The sequence below is a fragment of the Lepidochelys olivacea genome, assembly GCF_965140295.1.
Source record: "Lepidochelys olivacea isolate rLepOli2 genome assembly, chromosome: 6".
In the NCBI taxonomy this organism is placed as follows: domain Eukaryota; kingdom Metazoa; phylum Chordata; order Testudines; family Cheloniidae; genus Lepidochelys; species Lepidochelys olivacea.
Window position 1 is genome coordinate 42,400,298 of NC_140416.1, and position 22,750 is coordinate 42,423,047.

General features: G+C 40.5%; 1 protein-coding gene across 10 annotated transcripts in view; it reads right to left on the minus strand.

Annotated features, from left to right (window-relative positions):
• The window catches only part of GAS2 (growth arrest specific 2), a 159,117-nt gene that overhangs the window by 112,543 nt on the left and 23,824 nt on the right, over nucleotides 1-22,750 (minus strand). For 4 of the 10 annotated variants that reach the window (XM_084630905.1, XM_084630898.1, XM_084630901.1 and 1 more), the window contains one exon: nucleotides 7,598-7,759. In XM_084630905.1, the coding sequence (XP_084487031.1) occupies nucleotides 7,598-7,739 (142 nt within the window). In that variant the 5' untranslated portion in view covers nucleotides 7,740-7,759. Of the gene's footprint in view, nucleotides 1-7,597; nucleotides 7,760-7,995; nucleotides 8,028-20,318; nucleotides 20,390-20,528; nucleotides 20,553-20,896; nucleotides 20,921-21,362; nucleotides 21,491-21,582; nucleotides 21,660-22,750 lie in introns of those variants that run through there. The other 6 variants (XM_084630902.1, XM_084630903.1, XM_084630897.1 and 3 more) reach the window with 6 other exon arrangements.

Sequence of the window (22,750 nt, forward strand, 5' to 3'; positions counted from 1 at the left end):
CTAAGCTTCTTCTTACCAGCTTAGGTTAAAAACTTCCCCAAAGTACAAAATTTGCCTTGTCTTTGAACTGTATGCTGCCACCACCAAGCGTTTTAAATGAAGAACAGGGAAAGAGCCCACTTGGAGATGTCTTCCCACCAAAATATCCCCCCAAGCCCTACACCCCCTTTCCTGGGGAAGGCTTGATAAGAATCCTCATCAATTTGTACAGGTGAACACAGACCCAAACCCTTGGATCTTAAGAACAATGACAAATCAATCAGGTTCTTAAAAGAAGAATTTTAATTAAAGAAAAGGTAAAATCTGTAAATCCCCTCTGTAAAATCAGGATGGTAAATACCTTACAGGGTAATCAGATTCAAAACTTTTAAGTTACAAAAAGACTCAAAAACAGGAATATACATTTGATCCAGCATAGCTTATTTTATCAGCCATTAAACAAAAGGAAATCTAATGCATTTCTATCTAGATTACTTACTAACTTTACAGGAGTTGTAAGGCTGCATTCCTGAACTGTTTCCGGTAAAAGCATCACACAGACAGACCAACCTTTTGTTCTCTCCCCTCCAGATTTGAAAGTATCTTGGCCTCTCATTGGTCATTTTGGGTCAGCTGCCAGCTAGGTTACCTTAGCTTCTTAACCCTTTACAGGGTTTTGCATCTGCCCGGGAGGGATTTTATAGTACTGTATACAAAAAGGTATACCCTTCCCTTTATATTTATGACAAGGGTGTTCAATGTTTAAACCATGAAGAGCTTCCTGTGACTTTAAATGTTATTAAAATAGAAAAGGAGAGCTGTCTAGTGATTAAGTGAGGGTCAGGCATCAAGATTTTCATCTCTCTGGCTGACTTGGGCAATTCTATATTTACAGTGCCCATTAGCTTCAATGGGAGTTCTGTGCATAGAAGGCTTGTAGAATCAGTCCCTTCTTTTGTGACCTTGTTGAGACATTTCAATTTGCTGTGCCTCACTATCCCCATCTCTAAAATTGGTGTACTGTGTTAAGAGCTGTTGTAAAAATTTACACAACAGCCACTTAGAAAGCAGAACAAGAAGAAATGTTATTGTTCCTATAAAACACAGGAACTATGCTGCATATTCTTGAAGACCATGTACTGACATCTTCTCTATTAACCATTAACACATGCACAACATTTTTTCTAACAATGATATTTACCTTCTTTGCAGGTAATATTGTGAGGTGAATTTTTATAAAAGCCTTTAAGATGCTCATTTGAAAAGCACTATACACGTACAGTGGTTTATGTGAAATATCACTGAGAAGGTTCAAATCATAGAATCATAGAAGTGTAGGACTGGAAGGGACCTTGAGAGGTTGTCTAGTCCAATCCCCTGCACTCAAAGCAGTACTATGTAATAACTAGATCATTCCTGAAAAGTTTTATTTCTAACCTGTTCTTAAAAACCTCCCATGACAGAGATTCCACAACCTCCCTTGGTAACTTTTCCAGTGCTTAACTACCTTGACAGTTAAGAAGTCTTTCCTAATGTCCTATCTAAACATCCCTTGCTGCAATGTAAGCCCCTTGCTTCTTGTCCTATCCTCAGAGGTTAATGAGAACAATGTTTCACCCTCCTCCTTTATGTACATAAAAACTGTTATCATGTCCCCTCTCAGTATTCTCTTTTCCAGACTAAACAAACCCAGTTTTTTCAATCTTTCCTCATAGTCATGTTTTCTAGACCTTTAATCATGTTTGTTTTTCTTCTCTGGACTTTCTCCAATTTGTCCACATCTTTCCTGAAATGTGGCACCCAGAACTGGACATAATACTCCAGTTGAGATCTTATTAGTGCAGAGTAGAGGGGAAGAATTACTTCCTGTGTCTTGCTTACAACACTGCTGCTAATACATCCCAGAATGATGTTTGCTTTTTCTGCAATAGTGTTACACTCTTGACTCATATTTAGCTTGTGATCCACTATAATCCCCATATCCTTTTCCACAATACTCCTTCCTAGGCAGTCATTTCCTATTTTGTATGTGTGCAATTGATTGTTCCTTCCTAAATGGAGTACTTGGCATTTGTCCTTATTGAATTTCATCCCATTTACTTCAAACCATTTCTCCAATTTGTTCAGATCATTTTGAATTTAATCCTATCCTCCAAAGCATGTGCAAATCTTCCCATCTTAGTATCATCTGAGAACTTTATAAGTGTACTCTCTGTGCCCCTATCTAAATCACTGATGAAGATATTGAACAGAACTGGACCAATCCCTGCAGGACCTTCCAGCTTGACTGTGAACCACTGATAAATACTCTCTGGGAACGGTTTTCCAACCAGTTGTTCACCCTCCTTACAATAACTCCATCTAGGTTGTATTTCTCTAGTTTGTTTATGAGAAGGTCATGCAAGACATTATCAAAAGCGTTACTAAAGTCAAGACATACCACATCTACCACCTCCCCTCTATCCACAAGCCTTGTTTCCCTGTCAAAGAAAGCTAGTAGGTTAGTTTAACATGATTTGTTCTTGACAAATCCATGCTGTTACTTATCACCTTATTATTTTCTAGATGTTTGCAAATTGATTGCTTGATTATTTGCTCCATTATCCATTAAGTCAGAACTTAAGCTGACTGCATGTGTGTTCTCCCTTTGTGCTGTCCCAGCTCTGCGCAGATAGCTGGCACAGCAGATCTCAAGGAAACTGCCCAATGACCACAAAATCCGTTAAGGTGCAAAGGTGCTTAGTCAGGTTTATTGTCAGCAAAGCACAGTCCTAGCTCCCTGGATCAATGTCTACAGTTACACTAACACATGTATGCCTCGGCTGGACAAAGACACTCCCTCTGAGATACATCTTTATACACCAATACAAACAAGTTATGTATCACCCTCTGACATATTAGGGTGCCACCCATTGCCCATTGCCTGGTTCCTGTAGGTTCAATCAAAACACCCCTATATCACTGGTGAGCAATCAGTTCCCGCAGCTCCCATTGATCGGGAATGGCAAACCATGACCACTGGGAGCTGTGGGCAGCCGTGTAAATGTAAACAAACTGTCTGGTGGCCCGCCAGTGGATTAACAGCACGCACCACATGCAGCCTGCGGGCCACAGTTTGCCCACCACTGATCTATATTCATTATGCTGTCATGCTGACTTTATCCTTAAGATGGGTCAGCGTGTTCCTGTTATCTTTGGGGAATGTGTTTGTCGGGGTGTTCTGATACCACCCTTCTGAAATGTGCTTTCCTGAGTGTTTTGTGCCGAGCACCTCTTAGGAATATATGTTTTTACAATATCAACCCTATGCGTGTCAAATTCTATGAGTAGGGCCTGCTTCTTGTTCACAACTTAACTTTGCTTTATGTCAGCAAGGTTTTGACTACTTTAGCCCAGGCTTCATACCAGGCCTCTGATACATGTGCTTATGTTTCAGGCCCTCTTCCTACTATGATCACTAAGGGGTCAGATATCTTGTCAGCCAGCTCCATGAGTAGTCTAGGATGTATTTTATCTGGCAGTTCCGACTTGAAGACATCTAACTTGTCTATGACAGGTTTCAGAGTAACAGCCACGTTAGTCTGTATTCGCAAAAAGAAAAGGAGTACTCGTGGCACCCTAGAGACTAACCAATTTGAGCATAAGCTTTCGTGAGCTACAGCTCACTTCATCGGATGCATACTGTGGAAAGTGTAGAAGATCTTTTTATACACACAAAGCATAAAAAAATACCTCCCCCCACTACTGTGGAAAGTGTAGAAGATCTTTTTATACACACAAAGCACGAAAAAATACCTCCCCCCACTACTGTGGAAAGTGTAGAAGATCTTTTATACACACAAAGCATGAAAAAATACCTCTCCCCGTAGGGGAGTATTCCACAGTATGCATTCCACAGTATATTCCACAGTATGCATCCGATGAAGTGAGCTGTAGCTCACGAAAGCTTATGCTCAAATAAATTGGTTAGTCTCTAAGGTGCCACAAGTACTCCTTAACTTGTCTATGTAATTTTTAACTTGTTCTTTCCCTATTTTAGCCTCAGATGCTATCTCATTTTTACTGGCGTTCATTATGTTAGCTGTCCAACTGCTACTAAACGTTTTGGTGAAAACTGAAACAACAAAAAATCATTTAACATTTGCCATTTCCACATTTTTTGTTATTGTCTTTTATCTCTCAATAAGTAATGGGCATACCCTGCCATTGGTCTTCCTCTTGCTTTTAATGTATTTGTAGAATGTTTTCTTGTTACACTTTATATCTCTAGCTGGTTTAATCTCATTTTGTGCCTGGGCCTTTCTAATTTTGTCCCTACATGCTTGTGTTGGTTGTTTACATTCATCCTTTGTAATTTTGTAATTTGACTTAGTTTCCACTTTGCGTAGGACTCTTTTTTGAGTTTCAGATCATTGGTGATCTCCTGGTTAAGCCAACGTGGTCTCTTTCCATACTTCCATACATAGAACGAGATAACTGGTTCTGTGGATGAAGGGAAAGCAGTGGACGTGTTGTTCCTTGACTTTAGCAAAGCTTTTGACACTGTCTCCCACAGTATTCTTGCCAGCAAGTTAAAGAAGTATGGGCTGGATGAATGGGCTATAAGGTGGATAGAAAGCTGGATAGATTGTCGGGCTCAACGGGTGGTGATCAATGGCTCCATGTCTAGTTGGCAGCCGGTATCAAGTGGAGTGCCCCAAGGGTCGGTCCTTGTGCCGGTTTTGTTCAATATCTTCATAAATGATCTGGAGGATGGTGTGGATTGCACCCTCAGCAAGTTTGCAGATGACACTAAACTGGGAGGAGAGGTAGATACGCTGGAGGGTAGGGATAGGATACAGAGGGACCTAGACAAATTGGAGGACTGGGCCAAAATAAATCTGATGAGGTTCAACAAGGACAAGTGCAGAGTCCTGCACTTAGGCAGGAAGAATCCAATGCACTGCTACAGACTAGGGACCGAATGGCTCGGCAGCAGTTCTGCAGAAAAGGACCTAGGGGTTACAGTGGATGAGAAGGTGGATCTGAGTCAACTGTGTGCCCTTGTTGCCAAGAAGGCTAATGGCATTTTGGGATGTATAAGTAGGGGCATTGCCAGCAGATCGAGAGACGTGATCGTTCCCCTCTATTCGACACTGGTGAGGCCTCATCTGGAGTACTGTGTCCAGTTTTGGGCCCCACACTACAAGAAGGATGTGGAAAAATTGGAAAGAGTCCAGCGGAGGGCAACAAAAATGATTAGGGGGCTGAAGCACATGACTTATGAGGAGAGGCTGAGGGACCTGGGGATGTTTAGTCTACGGAAGAGAAGAATGAGGGGGGATTTGATAGCTGCTTTCAACTACCTGAAAGGGGGTTCCAAAAAGGATGGCTCTAGACTGTTCTCAGCGGTAGCAGATGACAGAACAAGGAGTAATGGTCTCAAGTTGCAGTGGGGGAGGTTTAGGTTGGATATTAGGAAAAACTTTTTCACTAGAAGGGTGGTGAAACACTGAAATGCGTTACCTAGGGAGGTGGTGGAATCTCCTTCCTTAGAAGTTTTTAAGGTCAGGCTTGACAAAGCTCTGGCTGGGATAATTTAATTGGGGATCGGTCCTGCTTTGAGCAGGGGGTTGGACTAGATGACCTCCTGAGGTCCCTTTCAACCCTGATATTCTATGATTCTATGATTCCTATCTGTCCTATGCAGTAAGATTGTTTGCTCTTGTGCTCTAAATTAAAATATAACCTGTGTCACATAAGGTATAATTTATGAACCAAAATGAAGAGCAAAAGGCTCAAAACTGAATCATAGTTAAAAACTGAGGTCCAAATCCTGCCTTTAGATGATCTCAAATGATTTTTTTGTATTATAAGCTTCGGCTGTGGAGCAGAACCAATGTACAGAGCCTAGCACAAACAGAGAACAAAAAGATGGTCCCTGCCTCAGTGAGCTTACAATCTCCTTAACTTGTATTTTCTAACTGCTATGCTGAGCCAAATAGGTTTCAGGGGTTTTTGAGGTAAATGCTTAGATAATATGTATTAGTAGTTACTATACAAAAACAAGAACAATATCCAGAGCATTCCTTACCTGATTTCTCTATGCTACCACTATATTCTTCTGTCTGACCTAAAGATGCTGCAAATGTTTTGCATACTGTATACTTACAGCCTTTCAAGTTATAAGACATTTAAATGTCTTTAAAATATTTATCTCTGTCTCTCTAACCATATGCAAAAATAAATGAATGGAAGAATTCTAGTGTGCATGCATGGAATTATCAATTTTAAATATTCACAGTTTTAAAACTGCTTACATGATTTTCTCCAGAACTGAACTGATTTGAGTTTCACTGAGGAATACTAAAACAAGCTAAACTTGAAGTTTCTCATTTTATCCATTTTTGAGTTATGCAAATACAAACATTTTGATTTGAATATATCAGAATTGTGTATTTTTTGTTCTTTTATAACTCTAAAACAGCTGAACTGATTTTGTGAAATGTCTGTCCCAAAAAGATCATATCTGAACTAATGGATCAAACATGGAACATGAACCCAAAAGGCAACTTATAACCAACTGAAGAACAGAGGCTTGAATGGAAGTTATAACTTACCCTTACAGTGCTTACTATCACAACTACTAAAATACAGTTGCCCCTTTTGGGCCTAAAGAGTTAGCTAACAGTTGAAGCCTTGCCAAGATTTTTCAGTGAGGAGGAGAAATAGATTATATGATTCAAATACTTCTTTGATGTGAGCTTGTTTATTTACAACAAGGAATATACACAAAGTCCTGTTTCCCTGAACAGAGTAGAAACAGGAGGCATTTTCCTGACTCACAAATTCTAAATCTCTCTCTCCAGTGAGTCCTGTGCCCTATAGAGAGCTGTCTTTGCTCCCTCTTAGGGCCATGCTCACCACTTCTCTCACTGTCTGCTCACTTTCTGCCTATCACACCCATGGACACACACAGCTCCATCCAGGCAATACCACATTTGCAATCAGTCCCCAGGAAAACCCCTCAGCTCACATGGCTTAGCTCTGATTGGCTTTATCATACAATATTTTGCCTTGGGAGGCAAATTCTTATATTTTAGCTATCAATACACAAAGGGACATTTAAATGCTCCTTCCATTTAGCCTGAATGAAAAGTCACCCGTTGACTTTAACCAGGTCTGAAATTGATGTCAAGATCAAAGAAACAATTGACGAGAGCTATTAACATCTTTCATTGTAACAACAAAAATACTAAACCACATAAAGACATAATTCAAATAAATATCCATTTTCATGTTTCAAATTGTTCAATGTTTCAATATTCAAAATGTTTCAAGGACCAACAGTTACTGGGGGAAGAACAATGTTTACCTAGCTAGTTACTTGATAAATAATGTGGATGTGTACCTCTTATAAGAAAGTCTTTCTGACCTTGCTGATGGCTGCATTACTCAGAGGGGCCAGTTAATTGTAACTACTTATTTGGAAGGGAAAATAGTCTGGAGAACCACCTTTCCAGTTGAACTAGAGGCCAAAAGTTAACATACTAACAAGTGTAATTTGCCAATAATTGTATTTTGAATATGTGTGTGCGCTCATGCATGCATACATATATATCTATATAAATATTCTTACCCAGTAGGTTTGTGAGCCACAGCGCTAGATCCTCTTTCATCGGTAATAAGTTGGCCTCATGTCTGCTGGCCAGCCACTGGCTGTATTGATGCATATCAGAAAGGCCAGGTCCTCGTGCCTTTGGGCTCAGAGCACTGCACATTGTTTATCCACTTGTAATACCTGTTTTTTCAAAAAAGTACCTCATTATATTATATAAGGCCTGAAGCTTTCTTTTTTTTTTTAAGTTTATTGACAGTGCTTGAAACAAACTATGATCCTGGGATGCAAGATGTCAGACAAACCCATGCAGGTCTAACACATGGAGACAACATACACAATGAAAGTCTTGTTTTGCTAATAGAGCATTTTGCTGGTGATTTAATCATATAGATAGTGTCTGTTTTATTTGTACTCACCCAGGTACACATGTTCCCAACAATCCACTACTCTGCAAGGAATAATTAAAACCAAATCAAAATAAACATTTTGAGATACAGACCTAACAATTCATTAGGACCTGATCCAATGCCCATTGAAACCCATGGAAAGCTTCACTGGGCTTTGGATCAGGCCCCAGAACAGCATATGAGTAAGGGAGTTCTGCAACTGCAATAAACCGTTAACAGTACTAAACAGATACCCATTCCACCAAATGAAATCAGTCGATTCTACAGCTTTATTGTCATAAAAAAATACAAAGAATCCTTTAAAATATTATTTTTAATTTACTGTATTATTCTACAAACATATACAAAGCATAGCAGTCCTGGAGGATGGAGTTTATCCACAAAACAGATACAGTAGCAGTGCAAGCTTCCGACTTCACCGTCCCTACACAAATGCTAATGGGCCTCAGTTCTGAACTATGGAAACCACCTCTAGAGGTGAGAGAGTACTTCATTTTCCCATTCAATATTTTATTCTCAATTTAATTTTTAAAATCATTTCAATAGCCAGAGGTGTGAAGTGCCCACTGGAATTGTAGTTCTATTACTGAAGGTCAAATTCTGCCATCTGCTGCATGGGTGTGCTTGGGAAAGAAAAGGGTGTCAGACTCTTCCTGTCCCTGTGAAGCATAGCAGGGTTTCAGCTTAATGCTAAAGAGAGTGCCAAGTTAGGGGACTGGCTACTGTCCCAGCTGGCACACCATGGCTCCTAGTGAGCACAGTCAGGACCTGGTCAGCCAGCTGATACACTGTATTGTGCAGATGGCATTAGGCAGGGTTCTCACTGTTCTTTTCTAAAGGATCAGGAAGATGCTTATTTACCCTGGCTGTTCTGTGCCATTGTGACCTGCACTTGTAAGATGATTGCAGGGCAGGATGCACTGCTGATGGCTGTTTCCTTCTGCCCCTTGCATAGTGTCTAGAAGTCATGAGTCAGCCGATAGGTAACAGTGACTTTAAAAATAGGGAAGAACAACTTGCTATCCTATGACAGTGGTCAGACAATGGCACCCTGATTTTATGAACGTTGATCTTTTGAACGACCTGTTATATGAACATTTTTCTGCCACTGATGGCACGTCTTTCTGATGCCAAATGTGACTTCAATCCATCAGCCAATGTTTGAGCAGCGGCAGAGGTTTGAAAAGACAGATTTGGTGGAAAAGAGGAGACATGGTTCTCTCAAAGAAAAATCAGGCATATATTTGTTACCATTCATTATGTACACAATCATTTAACACTGAATAAATTAACATATGCATTGTATCTACTGGAATTTTGAGATATTCAATTTTATTAACTTTTGGATTTTATTAACTCAATATCAAATTAGTTCATAAAACAGACATTATATTAAATCTAGAAGAGAGAAGAAAAATGGTTGCAGGATATACAAAGGCTTTTGTAAAAAAAAATGACTGCAGCATTTCATATACACTAGAATTTGGGATAATATAATATATGGATTAAAATTATTCCTCCCTCATTTAACCATGCCCTGGGTAACAAACTTCTTGTTAGATAAAACATCTGGTTAATCTCTTGTTTAGCCCCTGTCAATGTGTTTAGTGTATCACTTCCCTCCTCATCCAAAATTCTGCTTCTACTAAAGTTCTGGATGTCCCTGTGGCATTTTGAATAAATAGGCTCATACTAGTTATCGTTATTTAGAATATGTTTTCCACAGAAATCATTCTGCTTTTTTGGTTAGTGAAAAACACACAAACAAACTAGATTCTCTCCCCCCAAGGTAAAAGTAAGTTTTTGAATTATCATTAGAACTTAGATGTATGTTGGTAAGAGACAAAAATTACAAATAATGGGCCTGATCCTGCATTGCTTGTGCAACCAAAACTCCTTTGCAAGTCAAGGGACTTTGGAGTGAGAAAGGTATGCAATTAAAGTGTAGCTCTGCTTTGAAAATTGACTGTAAAAATGACATCGTGGTTTTATAGTTTCTTGGTTAATGACATCCAGGTCAAATCTGCTCATTTTTGGGGGGCAAACAACAAAAGATTTTTCAAGCTGTCAGCTCTGCAAACTCAGCCTGGAATCTGACTCTCCAAGTGGGTTCTTTCTGGCCCGTGCATCAAATACAATAAATATTCCACCATCATAACTTATTTTAAAGCTTTTCTATGTCATTCTTCACCAGAGTAGCTGAGTTCCTCAAAATATTACAGTGAGATAGGGAGGTATTATCATCACCATTTCACAGCTAGGGGAGCTGAGACTCAAAGAGGTTAAGCGACTTGTCCAAATTGTCACAGGGATTCTCTGACAGTCAGTATTAAAATCTTCTCTATTTCATCCTTTCTCTCCAGAAGTTATAAAAGAGTCAAAAAGTTATTCTCCTGCAGGTAATAGTTAGGTTGATGTGTGAGCCAGAATGTAATCCAGGTCACTCTCCCATAGTTGTTTTTATGGCGGAATAGTAGTAAAAACTTATCTTACTCATTTAAATAAATACATATGACTCAGGATGTCCAAGGGAAGCAAAGTAAAAGGTACCATTTTTGCACAGTCACTTTCTAGGTTTACAGATAAGACTTTAAGATAATCATCTTTTTATTTCATTTCATTTATTCTCGGATATATTCATTGGAAAATCTAGAAACCACATTGTTGCTCTGGAAGAAATAAAAAGACACTGTGGCTTAGGATTCTCCTTGGGAGAAAACTGCCTTTCTGCATCCAAGGATACATGTATGGTGAAATGTTCCCCACCAAGGAGCCCCACCAATAAATGTTGAAACTGCAGTGTGCCTGTGATACTGCAGGGTGCAGTGCCACCTGCTGACAGTGTCGGTATTTCTACACTGTATTAAAAGCCTACTGCTGGCCCAGGCCAGCTGACTTGGGCTCACAGGGTTCAGGTTAAGGGACTGTTTAATTGCGGTATAGACATTAGGGCTTGGGTTGGTACCCAGGCTCTAAGACCCTGAGAGGTGGGAGGGTCCACATCGTAATTAAACAGCCCCTTAACCTGAGCCCCGTGAGCCTGAGCCAGCATGGGCAAGCTGTGGGTGTCTGTAGTGTAGACATACCACGTTTGACTTTTGGTGGGGCCGAGGCTGCTCCAACCTGGCTCTGTAGGCTGCGTTATACATGCCTGCCACTAGGGGGTTTCTGGAGGCTCACACAGCAGGGACTATGGAATTAGTGCAAAAAAACAGACAAAGAACAGCACTGTCTACACATGTTCCCTGCAGCCCATTGAGCATATGGGCTTCTGCCAGCAGAAGGAGGCACAAAGCATGGAATTCAAGCATACATGTTGCTATTTCAGTTCAGACTCACAGTACAGGGCTGTTTGCACACACTCCCTGCTGACCTGGTTCTTGCCTTTCCCAGACCCAGCAACAAATAAAAGATGGGGAGGGTTCTGAGCAGAAGGAACTTTTGAGCCTGGTGGTGATGGGAGTTAAGGTTTGACTGAAGCTATTCCGGGAGTTGTTTTTCCCCAACATGAGGTAATGTCATTCTTAAAGTATCCTATTAAAATCTCCCAGATTGCTTTCAACAGTCACTGGGAGATTGATGCTGATTCCGGGAGACTCCCGGCCAATCCTGGAGAGTTGACAACCCTAATGGGAGTTAGGAGGTAGAAGGGGGAATAGTTCTGCTCATGGAGGTATGAGTGTGAGGGCGGTAACCGGTGGGAGAAGATTCACACTGAAGGGAATGTTTCTGAATGGTAGTGAGTTTAGGTAGAAAGAAGAGGGGTTCTCAGTATGTAGATGTCATGTGAGTGGCTCTTCTGAGCTGGTAGGGGTTGAAAGGAGCTGAGAGAGCTGGGCAGGGGAGGGGTTCTAAACCAGGAGGGGGACACATTGAGATGTTATGGTCAAGTGCAGGCGGAATCAAGTCAACTGGTGAATGGTGGGGGGGGGGTTGCATATGATAGGGGGGAGTGTAGGGTAACAGCTAGATTGGCAGGGGTGAGGTAGGATGAGGAAAGACCAGTGACACAATCACAGATGGATAAATACTGTATCCACTACCTTTTGTAAAGTTTCACTATTTCTCTTCCTAAAGGGGAAGGAGGGTTCCCCTTTTTTCCCCCATTTCTCCACCAACCTGTCTTATCTCCCGCCGCTAACCACTTACCTTTGACACCCATGACCACTTTGAGAATAACATCAGCCTAAAAGAAAAGGCTGAAGATTGGTAGGTTTGGCCATGTGCTTCAAATTGTCAGTACCAGTGGCAAAGTTGTGGAATTCTTTATTGTTTTTTGAGTTGTTTTTTGTGTGCTAACACTGACCTTCCTCATATTAAATCTGGGAAGTTCATCCAAACTTAATTTAACCTTCCACAGTGACTGTGCGATAAAATTTCTGGCTTCCACTTAAACACTTGTCTCACTTGTTTAATTTGATTAGCATTACCAGCCCAAATGTTGCCTAGTATCATTTCTCTACACATTGGTTAGGATTTTCAAAGAAGTTTAAGGGAGACAGACACTCAAATCCTACTGAAAATCAGTGGGAGTTGAGCACCTAGCTCCTATTGAAAATTCCAGCCATAACCAAGGCTGGATCTTGCAGTCCTTGCTCAGGGGAAATGAACTTTCTATATTTTGATCCCCATTACCATAGTATCTGAAAAACTCACAATCTTTAATGTATTTATGTAGTGACATACGGAAGTATTGTTATCCCAAGTTTACAGAGAAGAAACTCAAACACAGAGAAATGTAGGGTACCTCTGCACTGTGATAAAAGATCCATGGCATGGCCACAGCTGACCCGGGTCAGCTGACTCGGGCTCATGGCACTATAAAATTGCAGTGTAGACATTCAGGCTCGGGCTGGAGACCAGGTTTCGGTATCCTTCCCCCATGACAGCTCTCAGAGCCCAGACTCCAGTCCCAGCCCAAACAGCTACATTGCAATTTTTAGCCCCACACGCCCGAGCACTGTGAGTCCAAGTTAGCTGACCCAGGCTCAGACTTGGTGCTGCAGGTTTTTTATTACAGAATAGACATGCCCTAAGTGACTTCCCTAATGTCACAGATACGGTCTGTGGCACAGCAGGGAACTGAACCCCTAAGCCACTCTAGCACTGGCTCATCCCTTCCCTCATTGAAATCATTAAGGACTTGACAGTCTAGCCTTAAGTTACCAGCATTTTACCCCCAAACATTATTGTATTTTAAACAGTAAAGCCATTGATATAACATCAGCTATAACAAAGCATTAACATCAATTTGTAGAAATGCATGTAGAATTTCTCTTGTTATGGAATCTGTCAGCTTTTCTTTAAGAAACTGAACCTATCACCAGACACGCATAAGAATGTTTAAAACTTACCACTAAAATGCCTTGCTCCTCAAGAAATAAATTTCGTCCACTACTCTTCTGAAAGTGACATAAGCTAGGACAGAACGTTACTTACAGTCTGTTTTGTTGCAAGTCATATTTATGCAGTGCAATCCTTTTTTTCCCCACCCCTGTGACAGCAATAAGGCATCTCAAATTCTTAGGCTCATTGTTTAGGTAAAGAATTCAGTTCAGGATAGTTTACAGTACACCTAATGACACGTAACAGTTTCAACAAGCTGGAAAGTTACATTCCTCCTTGTTTGCTCCCACCAAACAGTGAAGTTTTTATTTTGCTTTACAGTGGCACATTTAGTTTTCTGTGTATTGTAACTCAACTGAGTGTGTTGCCAGCAGTGTAATTTAAACTATCTGCTGATGTCTGTCAATGATCATCAGGTGTAAGTAGGGTGACCAGATGTCCCAATTTTATAGGGACAGTCCCAATTTTGGGGTCTTTTTCTTATATAGGCTCCTATTACTCCCCAACCTCTGTCCCGATTTTTCACACTTGCTGTCTAGTTGTGTATTAAAAAGCATAGATGGATAGAAGAGAGAACATAGGGCAGAGAGGTGAGATGGTCCAGTGGCTAAGGCCTACCCTAGGACTCTGAAGATGTGTGTTCAATTCCCTGCTCCAATACAGACTTCTTCTATAACCTTGAACAAGTCACTTGGGCCTAGATCCTCAGAGGTATTAAGGCACCTCACTCATTGATTTCAATACATTCAATTCCTTTGAGGATGTAGGCCTTAGTTCCTCACCTATAAAATGGGGATAATAGCATTTCCCTTTGCCACAGGGACATTGTGAGGTGCTCAGACCCTAGGGTAATGAGGGACATATACGTATCATAAATAGGGAAATAGTAATGGGATATAGCACCTTTCACCTCTAAATTACCATTTCAAATCAGCACAGGTAAGCAATGACTAAAAGTTGTTACCAGCTGAAGGCTATTCAGTGGCCTCCATGAAATGAATTTTGTTGTCTTGGTCCATTTGGTGCTGGATGGGCATTCACATCAGGCCCTGTGCCTGCAGTCTCAGCAGACAGAGTAAGGGGCTGAACAGCTGCACAGCCAAAATTCTTTTCTCATCCCTAGAGTTTGTCCTTCCAGGTCAGAGGTGAGGCAGAGTAGTGCAGCAGTATAGTAAACCTTATTCTGTAGCTACCAGTGCACTACTTGCTTTGTGGATTAATAGAAGTTTTCAGCATCCAGGGCTGCAGAAAGCAGAACCATTCATGAGATTTGTGTTCAGCTATTAAAAAACAAACAAACAAACAAAAAACACACTCACACCAAGATTTAAAAAGGGTGTTTGGCAAGTATTTTCACAAGCCAAATAGATACTGTGTTCAGTACTCTCACCCAATTCATTCCTGGTCCTAGGGCCTACCACAAGTTTCTCTATACCACTTAAGCCTAGCATGAAGCTGCATGGGTATGCTGAGCAGCAGAATGGGGTAACTATGCACCTGCTACATGCCATGGAACTGGTATCTGTGCTGGCCCAGATTAAGAGATTCCAAGGCCACAAGGGACCATTGTGATCTAGTCTGGCCTCATGTATAACACTGGCCATAGAATTTCCCCAAAATAATTGCTAGAGTGTATCTTTTAGAAAAACATCCAATCTTGATTTAAAAATTGTCAGTGATGGAGAATCCACCACAACCCTTGATACATTGTTCCACTGGTTCATTACCTTCACTGTTAAAAATATACAGCTTATTTCCCATTTGAATTTGTCTAGCTTCAACTTCCAGCCATTGGATCATGTTACACCTTTCTCTGCTAGACTGAAGAGCCCATTATTACATATTGGGTTCCCACATAGACACTTATAGACCGTAATCAAGTCACCCCTTAACTTTCTCTTTGGTAATCTAAATAGATTGAGCTCTTTGAGTCTGTCTCTACAAAACATGTTTTCTAATCCTTTAGTCATTCTTGTGCCTCTTCTCTGAAACCTCTCCAAATTATCAATATACTTCTTAGATTGTGGGCGCCAGAACTGGACTCAATATTCCAGCAGCAGTCATATCAGTGCTAAATACAGAGGTAAAATAACCTCACTACTCCTACTTGAGATTCCCCTGTTTATATATCTAAGGATTACATTAGCTCTTTTGGCCACAGCATCACACTGGGAGCTCATGTTCAGATGTTTATCCACCGTTCCCCTCCCCACCCCAACTCTTACATAGTCACTGCTTCCCAGAATAGAGTCCCCATCCTGTAAGTATGACCTACATTCTGTGTTCCTAGATTTATACAGTTACATTTAGTCATATTAAAATGCATATTGTTTGCTTGCATCCAGTTTATCAAGTAATCCAGATTGCACTGTTCTCTTAATTATTTATCACTCCTCCAATTTTTGGGTTATCTGCAAACTGTATCAGTGATGATTTTTTGTTTTCTTACAGTCATTGATAAAAATGTTAAATAGCGTAGGGCCAAGAACTGATCCCTGCGGGATTCCACTAGAAACATTTCCACTCAATGATTACTCATTTACTATTACATTTTGAGTCCTATCACAGTTAGCAAGCTTTTAATCCATTTAATGTCAACCATTGTAATTTTAATGTTGTTCTAGTTTTTTAATCAAAATGTTGTGCAGTACCAAGTCAAACACCTTACAGAAGTCTAAGTATCCACACTATTGCCTTTATCAACCAAACTTCTAATCTCATCAAAAAAGAGATATCAAGTTAGTTTCACAGGATCACTTTTGCATAAACCCATGTTGATTGGCATTAATTATATTACCCTCCTTTTATTCTTTATTAGAATTCCATATCAGTCACTCCATTATCTTGCTCAGGATCAATCTCTGTCTGACAAGCCTATAATTACCAGGTCATCCAGTTTATCTTTTAAAAACATTAGCTTTCTTCCAATCTTCTGGATCTTCCTCAATGTTCCAAGCCTTATTGAAAAGCAACATTAATGGTCCAGTGAGCTCCTCAGCCAGCTCTTTTAACACTCATGGATTCAAGTTATCTGGACCTGCTGATTTAACATGTCCAACTTTAGTAGCTGCTGTTTAACATCCTCCTGAGACATTAGCAGAATTGAAAGAGTGTTACCATATGATATGACTACATCATCTGCTTTTCCAAAATACAGAACAGAAATATTTATTGAACACTTCTGCCTTTTCTGCTTATTATTGATAATTCCTACCATTTCTATCTAGAAATGGAACAATACTATTGTTAGGATTCTTTTTGTTCCTAATGTACTTAAATTCCCCCTTACTATCATTGACTCAGCCTATGTGGGACCAATGCCGAAAGTCAATTTGCAAGTGAGATGGTGTTATCTAGGACTATTGAAGGAACTGCAGATCTGCATTTATGCTGATCCAGTGGCCCCCATGTTCTTCACAACTGGCACCTGGATTAGAGGGGTGAATTTCATTCCATCTGCATAGAACTCAAATATTCAGGGTTTATGCTAAATTCCCTCCTGTGTGAGATGAGAGTTGGGAAAGCCTGCTAGCTGCAGAAGAAGCAAAGTATACTATAAAGTAAAAGGTTCACATGATACGCAACTCTGCAGTAGCTTCACAGTCACTGGTACCAGTGGGAAAACATCTTGGAAGTGAGTAGCCAGTGCTTTCACCACAGGGACTGCAATCTATAATGCTACACAGAAGCGGTGTACACTGCCTTTGTCTGCAGTTGCAGCTGATGTCCCTCTCTCAATTTCTTGCTGACTTGGAGAGAAGGTAATGGTATTGGATAGCAGTCATTTTGGAAAGGGAGAAGAATTGAGGATCAAAAGCCAAAGCAGAGCTCATGAGTATCTGGCATGGGTCTCTGCTGGATCTCCCTGCTAGTTCTAATCACATCAAGAAGGATATGGAAAAGAACAAAATTCTGGCCCTTCAGCAGAATTTCAGAGTGTTGTTTGGTGCATTGGTTGACTCATTTTGAAGTAAGCATATGCAAATAACTATATATTTGGGGGGTTAGCAAAAGAGGATATTAAAAAATAGAGACTTTAATAGATCAAATTTTCATCATTAGGGCACCATAAATTGCAAACACAAAGTCTGTTTGTGTATTTGTTTAAGCAAACATGAACCTGCAAACAAACAGGGTCCCTTGCATGCAATCATTGCTTTCAGGAGAACAAATACAGGTTTTGCATACACAATGATTTTGAGCATAAAATATGCAGGTGCAATCTAAACACCCACATTTGAAAATTTGATCTTACTAATGTTATTAAAAACAAAACTACAAGTTGTCCTTTGCCCAGTGCTTATGGTCCTGCAGACTCAGAATATGTATGAGATTAGTCTACAGACTAAATGCTGCATTTGAAATAATCTTTTGTTTTGTTCCTAATATATACATTGATTAACCTCTTCCCAATAGCCACAGAGGTGAACAACAATTTATGAAATTGTTTTCCTTAGTGTCAGGAAATTCTTCCCAGTAACAAGATCTGCTAGACAGTAGAATAATCTCCCAAATGAAGTAGGGGAATGTCCATCACTTGAGACACTTAAAACTGGACTAAAAATAGCACTAAATAAAATATAGATAACAATCAGCTGTTGGCAAGGATGGACTATCTATGAACTTATCGGTCTTGTCATCTCTGACTTCTAAGATGCTATGACTTACTATAGAGAACTGCAATAATTGCCCTCATCGTACCCTTTAACTCTTATGGAATAATAGGGACTATACTTATCCAATTCTGATTTTGCTGCCATGATATATTATTCTTACTGAACCCTTAAAGAATTTTACCTTATATAAAATATTATATGTTACTCTTACTTACATTATTTTAAGTACACAGATCTCTAATTTTAATTAGAGAGACAAGGTGGGTGAAGTAGTATCTTTTATGGGACCTCACTCACCTTGTCTCCTAATATTCTAGGACCAAGATGGTTATAACACTAATTTTAATTGTCTTTTCTAACTACAACAATTAATAGGATAAAACCTATTTGCACAGATGCAGAAACCAAGATTATATTTTTCTAAGAAATTCATTTTTCTAGTTCTTTTATTATCCTTATAACTATACACAACTAATTTAGCTCAGTGTTTCTGGTGCTCTCCCAGATTAGCTTGGAGTATACCGTAGATGTTAAAAAGGAGGGGGAATAGAAGGGAACCACCATCTGAAACTCATTAATCAATTAGAATTTTTAAGGGCTTACATCAAAATGTGATCTAGACTGATAAAGTAAACTCTGATTCACAAGAAGCATTTGTCCCTTGTGTTATGAACATACAGGATACAAATGTGCACTGTACTTAAAATGTGTATCTGGAACCTAGCACAGGATTGTATATTGATATTTTGAACTTATAAGACCCTTGGTTTGAAGCCAGCAACAAATTAACTTTAAAAAAAAATATTCTAGGTTACTGAAAGCCTAGGAATTTCCAATACTGTTTTTACCACAGACAGCGTTGCTGTCTTGCAAAATGTTTGTTCGACCAAAAGGAAAGCAGGAATGTTGTTTGTCTCTCTCTCACACATAATAACAAAGCTTTAGGAATGTTCGATATTAACTTTGCCATAAAATGATACGTTCTAGGTAATGATCCTGATTCTTAAGGCAGACAAAAATCCTGATAGTTGACTTGCAGGACTGCAGGGTCTAGCCCTTACTCCTCATTTTTCTACTTGCCTAATCAAAATGATTGTTAAAAAAATTGTACAGAAAGGTCAAATCTAAACCTTAGTCTCCATTAGCTAAAGAAGTGATAATGTGTATTACAGATGGCAAATTTTAATAGGTGTTTGCCTGATGAGTTTAATTATTTTTTTAAAATGCCTGCAGAATAATGACAGGTTTCAGAGTAGCAGCCGTGTTAGTCCGTATCTGCAAAAAGAACAGGAGTACTTGTTAGTCTCTAAGGTGCCACAAGTACTCCTGTTCTTTTTGCAGAATAATGTGGGTTTCTTGCCAATAATCAGCAGCTCCTATGACTTTGCATTTCATTCTTAAATGTTGCTAGGCCTGCTCCGGCTCCCATGAAATCAATGGCCAAGCTTAAAATGACTAACATGGGAGCAGGACAGGTGCCCCTAATATTAAGCCTGTCTCCTTTCTGATCAAATTATAATGAGAACAGATGTAATTTTTTTTCAAAAGCCCCTAAGTGATTCAGGGGCCGAGGTCCCACTGAAAATCAAGAAGAGCTGGGTGGCTGGAAGGAATGCTAGTTCCTCACTGCCTCACCTCCTTCATCACGATTTGGCTGAGGTTCCAACCTGGGTTCCACAATGTAATTCTCATCAGATGGCCGATTGTACCATATGAAATGAATTTAGGAATGTCAGCTAATTTCCTATTAAATCATAATCCACATCACAAAATCATTACACTTGGCACAGCCTGGGCTCGGCAGCGAAGAAACAATCCAAGCTTTAATGTGCATGGAGACTAAAAGAAAAGTACCTTCCCCACCCCACCCCCCACAATTTCAAAGAAATGTCAGACATGCTCCGGGGCTGGTCGAGAGGAAGGCTGCAATGCGTTTACCCCAGATACTAGCAAAGAATGCTCTCAGTCCCTTTACCTTTCACGTGCAGCCAGAGCAAGCCATGCTGCTAGGCGATCGCCCTGCTGCCCAGCATGGCTGCAAAAAGGGGAGAGCATTCCTCGAACAGGAATGGATCGTTTCTAAAAACAATATGAACCAGAAGATCCCAGCATAAAAGGCAAAGCCTGCCCTCCCTTCTGCTGCTTGTGTTTATTGCGTGAGAAAGAAGGCAAAGGAAAAGAGCTCAGTTTGGAATTAGTGCTGTCCTGCCAGTCCTTTGGGGGGTGTCAAGATGGCCCTAATTCCAGTGGCCCAGCTCTGTGGGCAGTGATGACACTATAGCTTGCCCGCAGCCCACCAAACACTTGCTCCTTCGTTTGATGCAGAGATATATTTCCACTGGACAGTGCTGTCATATATAAACAACCTACCTTTCCCTTTTCTTCCAACCATAGTGCTCGAGGGCTGGTGAACGGGGTAAGACCAGACACAAAGCAGAGAAGGGTCCCGAATGGTGCGCTAGAAATTTACAAGATTTTCATGCAACTAAGGCAAAAAATATTCTCCTCCTGGGATCATTCTGAATATTTTGTTGCCAAACACTCACCCCTACCCCGAACCCAAGTAAGTGAGCATCTCACCGTCTGATCCATACTATTCTGGGTGGTTAGTATTATTTTGCTCTCTTCGGGGCCCATGCATATACACCCGGACTGATGGCTTTTCCGTGGGTGGTGTATAACACAGCTTCCCAAGTCCGACTCATTAAAGGAGAGACAATGCAAACATTCATGGAAGGTTTATTTGCATTCAAAAGCGTTCTTGTTAGTCGCGCGGAGAGGCTGCACCCTGACAAGCTCTGAACTGGAAATAATGATCCTCAAATCATTAACGTTCCCCCCACACACACACACACTTTACCTCCCTGACACTTTCAAACTCCGGATTGTCAAAGGGGGGGGGAATGGAAATTGCTTCCTCAATGAGTAGGCAAACGAAAGATTTTTACCTGTGCAGGAGCGCACCGATTGCAATTTGCAAACTTCCTAGCCCAGCTCTCCCCGTCCCTTCCCTACCTCTCTGCTGCAGCGCTCGAAGCAGTTATCCCTGCTGTATCCCCATTAATCACTGACTCGCAAACTCTTTGGACGTGAGAGTTCTTGCAATTTCAAGATTAGAGGAAGAAAACAAAAGAAACCCCGCTCTAAGGTGACAGGCTGAAGGGAAATAATCGTTGTCTTGCTTAAATCCCCCGACCCCTTTCTCTCTCCGTTCAACTGCAACCGTGAAACAAACAACCAAATCAAACACATTTTAAAGGAGCCCGGGCTCTGACTTCGGTAAATCCAGCCAAACGCCTGCACGAACTACAGTAGCAGTAAACAGAGCTCTCTTCCCTCGTTAGCCATTTATTAGTGGCCAGCATGCCTCACCCCGCACTCCTTAGGCGCTTGCTTGGAAAAAATCTCACTCACTTTCTTCTTGCAATGCCACAAAGCCCTTCTCCTCCTGCAGCCCGTCCCGTTCTCCCAGCCTCAGCACACCGCCAGCAGCTCGGCCACTCTTCATACTTCTGATCTCTCCACTTGGTGCTCTCTTTGGGAAACCTCCCCCCCCCCACCCCACTCCCCCTCCAGAAACAGATTTCCTACATTTCATCAGTCCACATAGACCGAACGGAAGTTAAATGCTTACTTTTTCTGGGGGACGGCAAGCGCAATTGACACTGAATTACCCTTGAAACTCTGAGATATTGTGTTACAAGCCCTTGGCAGGAACTTGGCGCTTAGGTCCAAAGTTCCTTTTATTATTATTCCCCTTCCAAAACTGTGTTGGGGGGAGGGGGATCCCATATTTTAAGCTTAAACTTTTTTTCCCAAAAATTGCTGGCTAGGATTTTTTTTTTTTTAGCACTTACTAGCACCATTTTATGTTATAACCCGTTTGATTTTGCTGCCCAAGGTGACATAATTTCAGCTTTATCTCTTGTGGGCATTGTGTCTTTGACAGTGAGCGTTAATTACACTTTTCCCAACAAGATTTCATGCTCTTCTATAATTAATTTAAAATAGATACATTAATAACTCAATGTTACACTTTTAAAAGATCTGCTAATTGGTGAGGTGTTTTGTTTGGAAAGCTGTTTAAACACCCACCTCCCTTTTATTGCATTCGGTATATTTCAATGTTATGATGAATGTTAGAGATAATGTTCCCCAACTGTTGTTTATTAGTCCATTTTTTGTATGTGCAGAGAAGCCCTTTCATGAATTCAATAGGGGGAAACAGATGTTCAAACTTCTGCTTCTCTTGTGAATGGATGGAGATTATTGTCTTGTTGATTTTCCTAATGGCATCATGTTATCGCTTTCCATAAGAAAGCCCCAGATGAACAGCACACAATTATGTTTCTCTTATAATGCTATTTAATAGCTCTACCCAATGCATATTATGAACCACTATACTGAAATGGAATTGTCTTAACCAGTCCCTGTGGAGAGATGCAGCTCATACTGACCCTTATTTCTCAGTAATGCAATTTTTTTCACTTGGATCAGCTGGGAAACCTGATTTGCATAATTAATGCATGGTTATTTCTCAATACTATATGTAAGCAAATTACTGTACTCTGATTATTAACCAATCAGCTGATCAGTAAGTGGAGGCTTTATGTAAATTTATGTATCCTGACTGGCTATTCTAAACCTTGCTGGTTTGATGGCTATTACCTGCTCAGTTGGTTTTTTTTCAATCAAATCACTGAGACTCCATGGTGAAGTACATAACTATGATGACCTTTATCCATCTAGTAAGTATCTGCACATCACTAACTAAACTCCTCAAGTCCTGGCTCAGCATTTAC